The following is a 17,184-nucleotide window of genomic DNA, read 5'->3' on the forward strand; positions in this document are numbered from 1 at the left end:
GATTTCAGAGGTGAGGGAATATCTTTCCATTCCACTCCAGACTCATCCTGAAACACACACCATCCATGCCATTTCAATGTTTCTCCATAGTCCCCCCGTCAGGACTGCCGGTCTCCGGGTGCTTTTTCCCTGACGATTTATGTTGGCAGGGAACTGCAGCCAGCTCCTCGACTGGGATCGCCGCGCTTTTTCCATAACAGGAAGAACACAATGGCTCCGATAGACAGAGGAGACGAAAAACAAGCCTTGGTTCCTGAGGTACGCGGCGGTGGGCCGGAGGGGCGATAACGCTGGTGTCAGCCGGTGCCCGACTTGCTCCGCACTCATCTTCCCGGAACAGCGAGTCTATCGGGGAAGGCTGAGACGGGAAGCGCACGCTCCGGGGGCACATCCTGTACGAACCGCCAAAGGCCAGGGGGCTTTCCATTGAGTTCAATGTCCATCATCACCTCGATCCCTGTCTCAAAGGTCATTGACCTGAGTGGACGTCTGCTTGGTACAGTGAAACATCCTCCAAACTAAAGTTAAGGGTGCACCAGCTTCTCACAACACCAGAGGACTTAATAGGGGCGAAGGTCTTAGAGTACATTCTCTTGAATAGCTAACACTGACATTGTTGACCTTTCGGAATATATCCGGGCAGTTTTTTTTCTCCCGCTCTCGATCTAAACCGAAAAAATAAACAGGGCCAGATGAAAGATGCCTTGTTGGTGGAGGTGGGCTGCGTTTCCGGATTGTCACTCCTCATTAAGTGGTGATGGGCTGTCTGGGTTTGGCCAACTGGGCCCAGTCAGGGCTGGGGAGGGGAGTGAGTGTTCTCCCTTGGCTGCACAACATCTGCTGGCACGGGCGTGCTCTCGCTGATCTCTGATGACACAACAGCCAGGGCGCCCGCCCTAACGACAGTCACTCACAGAGGGCGACCCAGTGCAACCAGACAGCAGCAGCGCAATTGCAGGTCAGCGCGAGCGAAGTGGAAAAGACTGTGCCTTCCCTGAAATGGGATACCTAGCTGTTTGAGCCAGTCTAACAGATGTGTCAAAAGACATTGCTGAACTACGTAGTATACATTCGTGTCGAGAGAAAGAATCCACACTTGAGCCACGCCGAGTTTAGCAATGCTTTATTTGACTTATACTGATTGATGAGGTCAGCGTCCCCCCACACAGCAATGGAGTCTTGAGTAAGGGGTCCATTCTGTGTTGATCAGAGCCATTTTAAATACTTATTCTGTCACTTTCCAACAGAGATATATCCTGTTCCCAGCAGTTCAGGAATGTGTCAGGGTGTCTGTCCATCCGTCAGTATAAACAGCCTGCCATTGTCCAGTGAAAATACTTTCTCTAAACACAACACTTGCATTGTCGAGTAGGAACCTGCAAGTAAGCATTCATTGGACGATGTGTACAATGTGTATTCTGTACATAAGACAAATAAAACTTCACAAAGCGCTAGAAGTCGCTACCTCTCTATTTAACAAGGGTACATAACAGGCCTGGGGAAACACCACTAAATAATGTCAGCAATTGACAAATTGAGCTGGCTTCAGTGAAGCCATTTTTGATTCATGTCTTTTGAGAGGTTGATTGTTGTACTTGATGTCAGAGGTTGACTGTACTCTATTCTGAAGAGTTGGTGAGGGATGCCGAGTTGGGGAAACTGCTTAGTGAGTAGAGTTTGAGATGTTGACCCAGCTTTGACAACCCAGCTTTGAGTAGCGCTTCTGACATGAAACATTTTCACTCGCACGTAGCTTTAAATATCTCACCTCAGTGCCAAATCCCAGTTTATTTTCTTATTCAGCTAAAGGCAAACACATCTATCCACACCTCAAAGTATGATTCCATAAAAAATCTCAAGATGTTAAAAGCTTCACAGCCAAGGAAAAATCATGTTATTGCTAGTTTAAAAATGGCATTTTCCATAAGTTTACATATTCCATGTGCTTAGGACAGAAAATGTTGATTTTGATGGGCTGTGAAAATGCCACGTTGTTAATCACACTTTGTTATTGGTGATCTGGAAAATGTGGACTTTTGTGCAGCACTAGTGCTCTGAAATCCTCTGTTAGTGCCAATGACAATGTACCGCATCAACGAAAGGCAATACCTTCATTTCACACAAGCATACAGACCACAGGAGGCTGCTGAGGGGAGGACAGCTCATAATAATGGCTGGAACGGAGCTAATGTAATGGCATCAAACATGTATTTGATACCATTCCACCTATACCGCTCCAGCCATTACTACGAGCCCGTCCGCCCCAATTAAGGTGCCACCAACCTCCTGTGGTATAGACACACGTGGACGTACACACAGCGGATCAGAAGCGGGAGAACTTGGCCAGATCCTTCTTCATCTCGCTGTACATGACGCTGAGGCGTCCGACAGCCTTGGCGTGCTCCTCGTCCACCTCCTCCTTCAGACGCTGCTGCTCCTTCAGAAACTCATCCCAGTCTTCCTTCCGTCTGTCTATGGTCACCTGCAGCTGGGTGCTCTGAGGTGCACAACACACAAGGATCTGGGTTAGGCTCGACACCAAACATTTTCAAACTAAACAAAACAATGAAGCAAAATGAAAACACACTTGTTGGAGAGATTTAGTGGTACTCAAATTCTCCTGTTTAGTGCCAAATGACCACGACTCCGGTTTGTTGTCACAATCATTGCCTGAATGTAAATGACTGTCAATGGTTAAATAACATTGGTAATTCATTTGAGGAGAGCATGCATCATTACCTGCTGTGCATCTAGCGCCCTCTGCTGGATCCTCTGTGACATGTGATTCGCAGCCTCCACTGTAGGAAAACACAATGTACAAATGTTACATTCAATGACTTTCTGGCCTTAACAGTAAGACACACTGAAATAATACAATGCAGTTGAAATTCTGTGACACATGAATGTAATACGTATTTTTCGTTATGTGTCGGACCCCAGGAAGACTAGCTGTCATCATTGCGTTAGCTAATGGTGACCCTAATAAAATTAAATAAAACAATACAACAACTCAAATCACGCCATATGACAACTGCAGTTGCTAGCAATTGAAATACACGCCGTCTAGGTAAGGAAGAGAGGCTTACGTCGGGTGAGAGCCTCAAAGAGGTGTTGATGCATGTGTTCTGAACACTTGGGCAACATCTGCTCGTTGGTCTCCACTACCATTTTGTTCAGGTTGTCCAGCAAACGGCTCTCTCTGAATCCACGTTTCTCCTTCAAAATCACAAAGAAGTATGTGTTAACAAATATCAAATTACAATTAATCAAATCACATTGTATGCCCCATTATGTTACGGTGCATCTTTCCAAGCTGAATATTTACCTCAAATTCTCTCACAAAGTAGCGGATCTCCCCTTGTACGACAGGCCTATGGTCTATTAGCCTGGACTGAATATCACCAACATCTAATGGGAGACACAAACCATCAAATCTTGTCATGTTGAGCAATTGCTAATGTCATATATATTGAAACTTAATTCTAGGGCTTGCAGTCAACACTGGGGTTAATTCAATTTGTGTCCCCAGAGAAAATAATGAAATATTTTCACATATGAATAATTTACAGTAAAATTATCTGAATTCATATTAACCTGATGTCAATTTAGGCCTGAATTGACTGGGGGTAAAGGAAATCTAGATAAGGAAAAGATATACTTCTGAAAACTAGCGTTTCTATTGGCCAGGTTCAGCAAATAGGGCGGGACTTACCTGCATTTGTCCAATAGAAACGCTAGTTTTCGTTGCAAATAGAACGTTTTGCAACTGTTCTGAGTAATGGATTACACCCCAGGTGATACTGCCTAAACAGATCTGGGACCAGGCTAGAGGCTGCAAATTGTATGCGTTAATACTACAACACATGACTCTCCCGAGTTGTGCAGGCTAGCTAGCGAGTTTTCTGCAATGAATAATAACTGTAACACGATAATGAACTCACCTTTGGCTATCTTGTCCATAGTTACGCGTTAATACACAAAAATCAAATAGTTACTTTAAACCTCGACAACACGTGAAATGCTTTGTTTAGCAGTTGGTTAGGATTGAATGAGCTTGCTAAACTAGCTTTCAGCCTATTTTCGACGAGGTAGATATTTACATGCAATTTATCATATGTGAATTTGCAAATATTTAGCTCCAGCGGCTGTTAAACGTAGCTTAAATATATTCTAGCAAAAACCAAAACTGTAACTATTGTCAGCTGATTTAAAGTCAGCTGATACAAATTCTCGAACTACTTCCGGGTACGAGGTCTTGGCTCAAACCAAACCTCCCAAAACGGGGGCCACACTTACATGAGGTAAATTCTGAGGTACCTGTACAGTAGGTACAGTACAGAATCATCATCAGTCATCACTATAATGCATGTATAAACTGTAGGTGTAGCCTACATATTTGGCAGCAAATTTCCATCACCAATGGTTTATGATCGCTCTCTCTCCTCCCTCTGTGTGTGTGTGTGTGTGTGTGTGTGTGTGTGTGTGTGAGATGAGGCGTTTAAATTGCTTTTTTGTCATTGATGAATTGTAATTTATTCCAGGGCAATGCAATGATAATGATGGAGGATAGAGGTCTTGCATATGAGTCAGGACTGCAGATGTCAGTCTTGCGCTATGGTGTGGCTTTATAAGGGAATTTTCTGCATACAGTTCAATGAATTGAAGTGTATGTTAGCAAAGAGAGATAATCCGTAAAATACACACATAACGCCACCCCATTCTAGCTGATGACAGTAGTAATTATAGGGATTGGCCATCATTTTGAGGGATTTCATCAAGTAATACCTTATTGTGTGTGGCTGTCACATGGATTTAGAATGTAAACATTATGCTGTGTGTGCAGTGTCGGTCATAGCAGGAAATAGTAGATATGTGAATATAAATTGTGGACTTTAAAAGACAGATTATCTACTACACCTCCCAACCCCTTGGTTTTGTGCATCGTCCAGTCAACCAGTAAACTAAGTACTATAATATTATGGGCCACTGTATCCTCCCAAGACTGACCAAAGATAATGAATATGTACACATGTCCAATTAGCCTAGATTATGTAGTGGGCTTGTTCTTCAAAAGTCATGCAGATATAATATAAACAGAAGTTTGAGATCACTTAGTAGGCTATTTCTTCTGGGTAATAGAGTAATACTTCAGTTTTTTACAAAAAGTGTGCTGCCTTAATTTGCCACTAGGTGGAAACAATGCCCACTCTTATAATAACCAGTCTGGTTAATGAGACCCTGTTTAGTAAATTATTTTCAGATAGAAAGTTCATGACGTTTAACAATTGAAATGCAAATATATTACCTCCTCTCAGTGTAGGCCTGTTTAGAGACAAGTACTCCTGGCAAGAGCACATTAAGAACATAAACATATTAGAATGCGTTAATAAAGGGGGTTGTTTGGGGCTAGTTTTGCATGTTCAGACCTCAAACATTTGTTTTAAAATAAGTGCCTGCTATTACTCAGAAATGTCACTTCCACTTAAAAGAAAGTCTTCAGACATGAGCTAATTCTCGTCCTGACCACATGATTTAGATAAATAGTTGTTATCTGCATCATTGATTTTGATCGCCGTCTATTAAAGAGATTGCAGTCATGAGCTGTTCTTGTGCCAACTGATCAACTGCCATCGCAGAGTGCTGCAGGGTCCATCGACAAAGAGTGCATTAGAAATCTTTGACGTTTGTGAAAATAAGTAGGGGTGCTTTAAAATCGATTGCATACAAACAAGGTCAGATACAACATGAAAGTTGGACAAAACAGCACTTACACAGTATGGCAATGACATAACCTATTCCCTTGTTGTGTTTATAATGTACATGTGCAGCTGTGCAGCCAAATAATATTTTGATTAACTGCACAGCATTTCACAAATGATGAATCAAATGTTTTGTTATACTCTAAAAATACTTATTCCTCTATTTAATTAATTTGTTTCATTTGAAGTATGCATAATATGCTGTAATGTATTGTAATGTAGATACAATGTAGTACAGTAACATATGCGTAATATGCTGTAATGTATTGTAATGTAGATACAATGTAGTACAGTAACAGAATTTAAGAGTATAACATAATTATAGTTATGATGAAAATGTAATTACATGTTAAGAGCCATGATATTCAATCAAAAATGAATAGTCACTGCCAATTTGCTCATTAGAGAAGAAATAAAGCAAACATAATTTACAGTTGTTGAATTATACATATTTTTTTTATTTCAAAAGTACTTCCACCAATAACTGTACATTCTGTTTTGATTGACTTTATGTAAAAGGATGAAAATGTTTTCTGTTCTGTAGTTGACAGTGAATTAACACACTTGAATCACAACTAAAGACATTTGTGAACTGAACCAAAGCCACAAAAAAGTGCACGATTGTGAAACTGAATGCACCTCATTACGTGATTTTACTGTATCTCCACTGAGTGGTGGAAAAAGTACTAAATTGTCATACTTGAGTAAAAGTAGAAAGTAAAAGTAAATGCTATACATCAAATTCAAGAAATGACACTGTATTTGTCCACTATTATCTGCCAGGATTGTGTTCCAGTAAGGTTTGTAAGTGATTGTCCCTTGTATGAGCCATATCACATCTCTCTCACAGGTCTACTATTACGTGAATTCAGTGACAGTGGTGGTCTCTTCGCTGCACACTTCTGTTCTGAAACAGCAAGACTTTTCAAGGGTAAATAACACAAAGTGGGGTGATTCAAATAGTTGTTCAAGAAAGTCAAATAATAAAGATAGTCAAATAAAAATGTTGTAACACAATGTTTCCTGCAATATTTATAAAATAAATAAAACGTTAAATCTTCATTAATATGTTGTGAAAAATGCTAAATATTTTCACAATGTGAAACAGGTTTTATGAGACAATCCTACAATTTTAAATGTGGATAAATATTTAGCAATACATTTTGTAATGTGCAATTTATTCAATTAGCTACAATTGTAATTTCCCTCCATAGAATGTTAATTTGGCTCCCATAATTTTGTTCTCATAAACCACAGCCGTGCTCTTCCCTTGCTCAGACTGCAGTAACGTGGCTGAGGTCCTGGAGCATTGAGTCCTTAGACAAACGGTGAGTGTTCTGTGGGAGGTCTGGATGAGTGGTTTACAAAACATACCCATCAGGCCTGTTAGCGTGGTGACGGCTTAGAAAACACAGCTCCTTTTTTTCTTCTTCTCCACACAGCCCCTAACGACGGTGCTGCTCACATTACCCAATGGGTATAATTATTTTGCATTACATTGCTCTCTGTCCCTCACTCTCTCTCCTCCTCCTCTCTCTGGCTCTGGTCATGATCTCTGGGCCCTTGGAGAAGGCCAGAGGGACCATGGTGCTTGGCGTTCACAGCACGCTAAGTGCCAGTGACTGTGGCTCTGAACAGGTGCCGGTGGAGGGGGTCGGATGGGTGGGATTACTCACTGCCTGGGCCCCTGGGCAGGGGCCCCTCCTGCCACACACCCACCTGCCCCCCTCTTCCCCTCTCTCTCTCAGCCAGTCAGCCAGCTCACACTGCTCAGGTCAGTGGTCCTGGTGCCACTCGTTGCATCCTGGAGGCTACTCCTGAGCTGCCCACCTCCACCATGTCAGAGAACGAGAGAGGCCCCGGGAAATAACTGGAGCCCCGGTAATAGTGGCACCTCAGGAGGCATGGCGGAGTATGACGCTGCCCTGCTGTCATGTTCTCCCGGGGCCAAGAAAGCAAGGGGCCGAGCGGAGGAAGGCAGCAACAAGCAACATGAAGCAGCGGCAGCCACGTAGCTCACAGCCTGAAAATCAACATATGTAGTCATCATGTGCTTTTTGGGAAATTCTTTTTTTTCCGCCATGCAACCTTGTCAGCCGCGTCTTGCGATTTGTAAACTGCCCCTCCTTGGAGTGGAACGATTGTGTCGTTTACGATTAGTGTTCTCAGCGGGCCCCGGTTTGGGGCTGTCCCCAGGATTAGCGGGCCGCTGCGCTGTCACTTCTCCCACGGGGCCGTCCACCGCAACTATAATCCAACCAAAGGATTGCCTCATCCGAGTGCCGTGGTGTCCAAGTCAACTGCCGGCAACAGGCAGGGAGAGGCCCAAACCTGTTGAGGCAGACCCTCCCACACCACGACGGCAATCAAAGTGACAGCCACGGGAGAGAAAGTAGGGACATTTTCTTTGCGTGAGCGAAATAAGTCCCCTGGCGGAATACCCCCCCCCCCAACACTTCTCCTTCTACCCCTTTACCATGTTGGCGGAGGAGCGGGGGCCGGTCTTGACGGTTGAGAAGTTTTTTGTGGGGCCGTGATTTTCGACGTGGGACAGAGGGGGCGCTCGGGGGCGGCTGTGTTTGGAGTGGTGCCTCGTCAGATTAGATGCATGCTGGCTGGGTTTGATGGCCAACCTGGACAGACAAGCCCTGCCAGGCACAAACTGCTCAGGCACATGATGTCAGGAGGACAAAAAATTATCCACCGCGAGACCAAGGAGACAGATGACACCCAGCAGGAAGCGAGAGCCAAATCTGTAAGCATCCACAATCCAGCTGGCTAGCCCTAGGGTACCTGTCTCTCTGAAGTGGAATCCGCATCACCCCATGAGCTGTCAAATTAGCTCACAAGACTGGAAATGCTGAAAAGATTTGGCCCCTATAAAATGTTATTAATTCATTTTTGCTTCCTGTCCTGAGAAGACAGAAAAAAACAATAAACAAAAACAGAAGTGTGTAGGGAAAAACAGAAGTCAGGCCTCCTGTGTGGAGCTGTGGAGGAACATACCGTAACCCAATGCATGCATAGACACATAACACACACATACACACTTTATATTTACACACACAAAAACCCAAGCAGATGTACATGCCAAAACACACACACACATACAGTACATATGCATGCAACTGTGCACGCACACACACCCTCACGCACAGGGCGATCATTCACACGCACATACACACACAGACTCACAGATACAGTGCCAGGGGCAAGTTTACAATTACTGCATGTGTTAAGCAGTCACCTGGGAGAGATGCACTGTGTTTGTGGAAAAATACATTTCCAACAAGCCGTTCCCCCATGTCCTCATTCTAAGAGAGTGGCAGAAAAACAGACATTTAAAAAGATCTTATCAAAATGTTTATTTTTGTATTATTTTTTACATCTAAACAGATTTTTTGTTGAGATATTTGATATTTGATATTTTATTTTAATCAAATGTAGGTCTTGAAATGAGTTACATTAGATTAATATTGATTTGCTTGTGCTATACACAGTAGGCACATTTGAATGTGGGGAAAATAGAAGTGAGATGATAGTTTTACAGAAGCAAACAAATTACAAGTTAAAGTACAGAATATTTAGTGAAACATTTCAGAATTCAACTGTATGAGAAAAAATATTACAATAATAGTAATGTTAAATTACAGTACTCATGTACTTTACATTAAATAAAGAAGACCATAAATAATGTGTGGGACACATTACCCAAAATGTAAATAGATGGAAGCACAAGACAAAACCTGGCAGCAAAATGTCTCTACCAGCTTTAAATCTATCAGTGGAAGTTTCGGCGCTTGAAAGCGAGCTCTCCACTACTGCGTCCAAATCCTAGCGGGCACATTGCCACCCTAATGGCCGCAGCGGGTCGTCTTTGGACAGGGCAGTACAGTACACCCCTGAGAGGGGGACAAGTGACTGCCGTCCCTGTGTGTGACGTGACCCCCTTCTGAGAGGCGCGTCCTGCCAGAGAGAGAGGCGGGGGACAGGGGGACGTAAGATGGGACCTGACAGGAGTTTAGCGCTGGTGTCCGCCAAGGCAGATGACGGCGGCCTCCTTGAGGGAAAGGCTGTCGTCCGTGCGTCCCACATCTCCGAGAGTTGTTGCTCTCTTTCACTTTCTTGCCTGCCCTCTTCCCTCTCTCCCCTCAGATTCGGAGGTCTGTGTGGTAGGAAGGAAGGACGGGAGCCCTCAGGTCAGGAGAAGCTCTGTGGTTGTCCAGATCTACGCTTCTACAAGATGTTGTCTTGTAGCTTACATGCAGTAGCCCTTCAGCAATGACAGTGGGAGACAAAGAGCAGTGATAGCGCTCAGGCCTCCTTTGACGCGTGTGTGTTTGTGTATGTATGTGTATGTGTATGTGTTTGTGCCCCGGTGGGAGTGTATCCTTATGCATGTGGTGCAAACAAATGTGTGTGTGTGGATATCAATTTGATTGCGGGTGTGTATGTGTGTGAGGATGGACGCAGGCCAGGTTTCTCCCAAGGGAGGCATGGGAGTAGCAGCTCCAGTCATTCATCCTGCTGGCTGGGTGTCACTGAGCAGATCGGGGGGCTACGAGGCACGAGGCGCTTCGCTAACATCTCTCCCTCATCCCTCTCTGTGTGTCCCTGGAGGTGATCTCCAACTGTCTTTGACTAAACTTCAGCCATCCTCAGCTGACAATTTTTATGAAAGGGAGTGAAAGGGAGATATTACTAGGGTAACGGAGGGTTCGAGGGCCTATCACACTGTGTCACCAAAAAAAGCACAACAACAAACTGATGGCAAATCCACACTTTTCAACTGGGAAGAATGCATTTGGGTTCCCACATAGTCCCAGGGTGTTTTGATGAGTCACTCGGCATGAGGCTATGGAATTATCCACATTAACTATACTGTCAAGTATAACAATACATAGTATACAGCATCAACTGTGCATCATGAAATTGATGGTGGCTTTTCTGACAACATCACGAAAATTATTCATGTGCATTGATGGGGCCGGAAGCCGTGCTTTGTTATGATTCTGAGTGGTCAGATAGCTAGCAACAATGACAAGAAACTGCCATGTGGGGAATCGTAGGTGGCTCGTTTCAGCTAGTTTTATCTTGTTTTTGATACCATGTCTTGTTTTGAGGTGTTTTGACTTAATTCATGTCAATGCTAATACGGCAACAATTTGCTAGCTACAACTTAAATAATGTATTTGAAAGACAACAAGTGCTAATTGAGACAAAATAGGGTTTACATGTTGTCAACCATCTGAGCCAACCCTGTCTGTTTTGCTGCATAGTTGCGCACGTTTCGGTTTTGTTCAAAAACCAAGGGTTTTCAACTTTTTCTTGCCCAGGGCCCCCCCACCCAGGCAAACCGGTGACCCAGGGACCCCCATCATACATTAGCGAAAAATCAGGTGAATGATAATGGAAACGTAATCAACATTTTAAAATGAATAGATTTGGTAGATCGTTTTTTCATTATTTTGACATGCCCACATTATAATTGGAAGAGGAAGTGTAAACTCTAACATAGCCTATTAGCTAGAAAGGAAATTCCAAACACATTTTCGCTAAGTGCAGTTGTTTAACTGGTTAGCCATGTGTTGGCCAAGCCAAGAAAACTTACCATCAGCCATTAGCATTTGCCGTACTGATAGCCTATTCGCTGTTGCTTTTTCAAAGCCTATGCCAGACACTCCAGTGAGTGTAATTTGCTCAATATTAAGAGTTGAGAAATAAAGTTGACATCATTAGAAATGATATATTATCCTCTTTTCTACTGTAGGTTATGTAATCCAACATCTGTTTATTCTATCAAGGCTAGCGATATTTAAAAGAAAATCAGCAATTGTATTTTATTTTTCATATATTTTTGCGGACCCCCTGCAGTATAGGGCTGTGGAGCCCTGGTTGAATACCCCTGTGCAAAACAACCAACCCGTCTATAGTCTTCTCCACATGATACCAAATCCATTCAAGACTAGGCGCCTAGTACACCTGCCTTGCTAAAGATCCATATAATTGCCTTTGCAGTGCCGTAACCCCCTGTGAAATGACATTATGGCAAATAACACACCCCATTAACACAGGAGGCACAGGAATCATTCACTTGTGTGTGTATAGCCGGGCCATCACATGCTCACAGAAAAAGCACCCACCACGGATCTTAAGCTTGAAAGAATGGTCGCAGAGCACAGCATGACAGCTGTGAAAGTCACAAGGGAAGTCCGCAAGGGCCGTTACGAAGGCAAAGTCTTCGTGCCTGCAGGGACGACTGGGGAGGGTGGTGAGCGGCGGTGGATGGGGGGGCTGGAGGAGCACATTGGGCCCATTATGATACCATCATTTCCATAGCGTTGTACGCCTGTATAACCTCCGCCATCCTCCATCCAGCCCATCAACAGCATCTTTGAAAGCGCACCAGTCTGCTGCTGCCCTTTGGGCTTCTAGGGCCTCTGGCGCACAGTTCAAAGCGGTTAGTGTCGATGAGTCGGTGTGGTGAAAAGCCAGCGTGTAACGAGCATTACCGTAAGTGTGGGGGAAACACGAGATAAGACATGGGCTTTGTTGACGCTCGGACCCCCCCCCCCCTCCCTCCTCGGACGAGGAACAAAACTCTGGCTTTGTCCTGTCTCATGCGCGCCGTCCCCGGGTTGCAAATGTCAATTTCACGCAGGCCTCGACCATGTATGTTTTTCAAAGGAGCCAGCGATCAGCTGTGTATCATGTGCAGTTAAATATAGCTTGACTGAGGAGCTCTCTCAGTAACCTACCCCCAACATCCCTAGCAGTGACTCCTTCAGCAGAGTCTGGGCTGGGCAATGAGTGGTTGACTGCAGGCCATTTGAACCAGGATGGTGGATGGCTGTAACATGCCCTGTCATTTTTCCAAGACAGACACATCTGCAGGACATCGTACCTCTTGGTGTCCCCTGGTCCTGTTCTGTATGCCCCCTGGGGTTGTTGCCGGGGGTGACAACATGAACTAATCTCTGATTGAGACTCAGGGACAGTACCCTTCCATGCTAAGAGTTCAAGACAGTCCTAAGTGAGGAATGCACCATACTGTAGGCTATTCCACAGAGGAGCATAATCAATTTCACAGCACATGCTCACTTAAATAGACTCACTCAGTGTAATTTGGCAAATTTGTCAGTTGCAACCTTTGAGCAATCATTTGTGTTTCCTTTATCCATGGCTGTTTGACACACAGCACATTTTGCATGTTGACTACACGCTAGCTAACACACTGAGGGACCCAGATTATGCCTGTTTCTGGTCTAAGCATGTTCAGCAGAATGATTCCATGCAATGCAACGGCCCCTCACACTAACCACTAACACTAACTAGTACACCCAGGAACTGGCCTTTAGAAGCAGCCTAGGAACTACAGTATATTTCTGGACCAACAAAACATCACCGTTTTCCAATAATCCACAAAATATCACATTGACACATTTGCATAAGAGAGGATGCCCAAAATATGGTCTAACCTTTCATATCAGTGACTTACATAGCTGTACTTTAACTAACCCTTCATATCAGTGACTTACATAGCTGTACTTTAACTAACCCTTCATATTAGTGACTTACATAGCTGTACTTGAACTAACCCTTCATATCAGTGACTTACATAGCTGTACTTGAACTAACCCTTCATATCAGTGACTTACATAGCTGTACTTTAACCCTTCATATCAGTGACTTACATAGCTGTACTTGAACTAACCCTTCATATCAGTGACTTACATAGCTGTACTTGAACTAACCCTTCATATCAGTGACTTACATAGCTGTACTTGAACTAACCCTTCATATCAGTGACTTACATAGCTGTACTTTAACTAACCCTTCATATCAGTGACTTACATAGCTGTACTTGAACTAACCCTTCATATCAGTGACTTACATAGCTGTACTTTAACTAATACTCAGAGCAGGCTCACTGAGGGGTAAGACTGAGATCCCAGCTGCCACTCTCTCCATGACCCCCCCCCATCATCACCCCCCTCTTGGTCCTGGGCCAGTCCTGCTGTGGAAGGTCATGTGTGTGTGTGTGTGTGTGAGAAGGGGAGGGGAGAGAGAGAGAGAGAGAGAGAGAGAGAGAGACAGAGAGCGAGAGAGAGAGAGAGAGAGAGAGAGAGAGAGAGAGAAGTGAGCAGTGAGTGGTGCGGTAGGGTGAGCGAGCGGGCGTCCCCTATGCCAGACTGCAGCTTCATGCCCCCAGTCCAGAATCAAACCAGTGAGCGGTGAAGCCCACACACACTCTCTCATATATACACACACACACACACACTCTCTCATACATATACACAGGCAGGGGAAACAACCAGGCATGAGTAAAAGGTGCACTTCTGGTTCATAATCATGTCCTGTCAAGGTTAATCCATTAGCGCCATTACGGCTGGCTCCCTTTGTGTCCAGACTATGCATTATCGCCATGCTCAGTGAGGTGGACATTGGGAACTGTCTATTGGTTTGGCTTAAATGATACAGTCAACCCAGAGTTAAAATATGCCAAGGTACTGTCATTGTATCAAGTGTCTTTCGGGAAAAAGTGGAAATGCAAACTTTGATATAAAATGGAAGATAAACACACTATTCCTGTAAACCCCTCCTTCATGCATATGTATTTATACTACTGCACCAAAGGTAAGCAGGTCAGTTAGGTAACACATAATTACAGTTAATCATATCAAACCTTGCTTGAGTTGTTCTTCTAAATATGAATCAGAAGTGGTTTTTTGCATTAGGGAAATGTGACAAGATAAGGAGGGAAACAGTGCTGGAAGAGGGGGATAATTTCACTCCAGGTTTAAATAAATTAGTCACCCCGAATTAAAACCTGCATTGTAATAAGGCGGAAATTATAAATGCACAGCCAGTTGATGCATATGCAGATGAGCCGAGGAGAAATGGTAATGAAGGTGTTGTTTTTGTTCCAAGGGTGGTCATTATAGGGTATTGCTGATGGCATTGACCCCCTCATGCCCTCTCTCCACCCAGGAATGCATCTGAGGCTCACTACCATCGCCATTCTCTACGCTTATTTCCCTCGCTTCCCTGGGCAGTGCCATTTCAAAAGTACAGCCCTTGTCAAGGGGGCTTCAGACGCAATTACTTTTGGTATCACTTCTCACAGAGAAGTGAGCTCCCTCCCCCGAAGACATCCTATCAAAAACCATTAAGGCAGGAGGGCATTCTAAAGTTAAGTGGCATAGACCTGTGGGGTAGAGAGGCAAGGGTGCATTGAGTAGGAGAGAAAATGTATACCTAATTTGCGACACATTCTTCAGAATAGAATATGAGGGCACAGAATGGCCTCTGTCACCAGTGAATATGCCACAAGGCCAGAGTGCAGCTGATAAAATGTCCTGGAGGAGACAATTCCCCAGCAAAATGTATGGAGAACCACTTCCATATTGGTAATATATAAACAAGAAATCTCTAATAATGTGTATGTTATTGCACCTCTACCCCAGTGACTCCTTAAAGCAGGGGTCTATATAAAAAAGATCAAGACATTCGCAGCTTTAGAACAGAGCGCAGGTCAAATCCACACAAGAGAACTGAGAGGCCCATTATTTGAACTTATCCAGACAAGGAAGTTTGCTATCTTCCTTGCTTCTTGCACGGTATGCACTCCTCCCATCCCCCTCGAACTCACCATGTCCCTCTCACCCCTTGCCCCCAAGCCAAATCCACAACCTCTTGAACGAGCGCATGAAAACACACACACACACACACACACACACACCCAGGAAATCAGAACGCGGCAGCCAGGAAGTGTGTGTGCAGCTGAGGCAGGTTGGGGGAGAGAGAGGGCGAGCGAGGCAGGCTAATTCTGGAGCAGTCTGCCATCCGTGCCTGAGTTTAGGTGTGATCCCATTGCCCCGGGATGCACACATGTACTTTAGCACCTAGGCTGAATCAGCCGCCCCTCTCTGACTGATGAAGTGAGTGAGTGCGTCTCGTAAACTCCTCGCCACACACCTGGGCTCCTTCTGCCCTCCATGGCATGGCTGTACTTGCAACCCAGAGAAAAGAAAGACTAAAACATATATAGAACTTGTGACAAGATTAGTGTTTGCCCCCCCATTCAGTGTTTACCTCCCTGAAGCTTGCTTATAATACTGAAGCTGCATTAAGACTCCACGCTTCTAATATAGAAGCTCAACAGAAACACTACAGACAAAGAGAGAAATACACCCAACCTTGGAATGTATCCCCTGCTCACCTCAGTCTCACACGATCCTCTGCACCTTTAGAGAGGAGAGGAACCTGCAGCAAAATAACTTTCCCAACTTGCCCTCAAGCCCTGAAAGTCTGAACCAATGACTGAACTTAAAAGTGTGCAAAGAAAACTATCCCACCTGCCTGATCATTGCCTCTGCACTTGTGTAATTGCAATTGACAATCAGATGCCATCTTTATGGGCACATGGTAGAACTGTCACTATCTGTAAGGGGAGGATAAGGCAATGCCTGTCACAAGCGCTTACGACACGTTAACACGCCCCCACGCAGTGTTGATTGTTTCATTTAATCAATCAGGGGCAAACGTTCTGTCGGATGCGCCGCTCTCTCGATCTCATTAACAAGACATAACAATTTTTTGTTGCCGACATGGCAGACTCGGACTAACACCGTGGGGTGTTACGTGACGGGAATACCCCACCACATTTGCCTCTCATTAGGAAGATGGTACTAAGGCACCAGTTATTGAAACTGCCTGAATCTGTGGGAACACACTTCCTTTTTTACAAGTTCAGATTGACACCATTTACTTCATGACAGGACTTATTGCCAAAACTGCTTTCATGCCACATGATCTTACTTGTGGAACCTGTGGATCTCCTCACTGCACTTTAAACGGTAAGACCCAGTAGAGCTGTCATTCTTCAGATAGTTGTCCGTAGGGCGACTTCACCTCACCTGGCCCTGGACTCTGCCCCCATGCCCTTCCCACAGTGAAACCCCTTGTGGCCATGAAGAGGAGTGAGCAATAGGTGGCATCTGGTCAGGTCCACACACTTAGAGATGACTCCCGGTGAGAGTTGAAGTCATCAGTGAACCCTGCTGATCCACCGAGCCAATTGACCCCTGAACTATCGCTGACCAGGGGGTGGGGGAAAGAAAGGCTGCCTCGTCTGCCATGTGGGGGAATGTCTCAATGTGAGCTCATTGTGGCAGTCCACCCCTGTAGAGGAGACAACCTCTGTCTTCAGATGACTGGGGAGAGGTTGATACTAATTGGGCTGTCTTGAGTTACCCGCTGTGGCTTCATCTATGGGTTTGTCTTGGCTTTGGTTTGATCATCAGCTGCAAAGCTGGAAGACCTAATGACACTGCCATTTTGACATTACGGCGATAGTCACGGCAGCACACAAAACATCTGAAAAACTCATTTCAAGTTCGTTGTTACACATACTCGAGTTCGC

At 44.6% G+C, this 17,184-nt stretch overlaps 1 protein-coding gene across 1 annotated transcript; it reads right to left on the bottom strand.

Moving 5' to 3' along the window:
• Nucleotides 1-1,106: 1,106 nt before the first annotated feature.
• Nucleotides 1,107-4,247, bottom strand: bloc1s5 (biogenesis of lysosomal organelles complex-1, subunit 5, muted). The gene is made up of 5 exons (XM_014181052.2): nucleotides 3,942-4,247; nucleotides 3,326-3,408; nucleotides 3,087-3,216; nucleotides 2,740-2,798; nucleotides 1,107-2,497 (listed from the first exon to the last, which is right to left on the bottom strand). Exons 1-5 carry the CDS (start codon nucleotides 3,958-3,960, stop codon nucleotides 2,324-2,326), a joined length of 465 nt encoding a protein of 154 aa, XP_014036527.1. The 5' UTR covers nucleotides 3,961-4,247; the 3' UTR covers nucleotides 1,107-2,323.
• Between the last annotated feature and the right edge of the window lie 12,937 nt (nucleotides 4,248-17,184).

Source organism: Salmo salar, chromosome ssa29 (genome assembly GCF_905237065.1).
Source record: "Salmo salar chromosome ssa29, Ssal_v3.1, whole genome shotgun sequence".
Lineage (NCBI taxonomy): Eukaryota > Metazoa > Chordata > Actinopteri > Salmoniformes > Salmonidae > Salmo > Salmo salar.

Coding starts and splice junctions, on each gene's coding strand:
- bloc1s5 (XM_014181052.2), bottom strand. Junction 3,217..3,325: donor ACTTTGTGAGAGAATTTGAG/GTAAATATTCAG, acceptor GTGATTTTGAAG/GAGAAACGTGGATTCAGAGA. Junction 2,799..3,086: donor CTTTGAGGCTCTCACCCGAC/GTAAGCCTCTCT, acceptor GTTTTCCTACAG/TGGAGGCTGCGAATCACATG.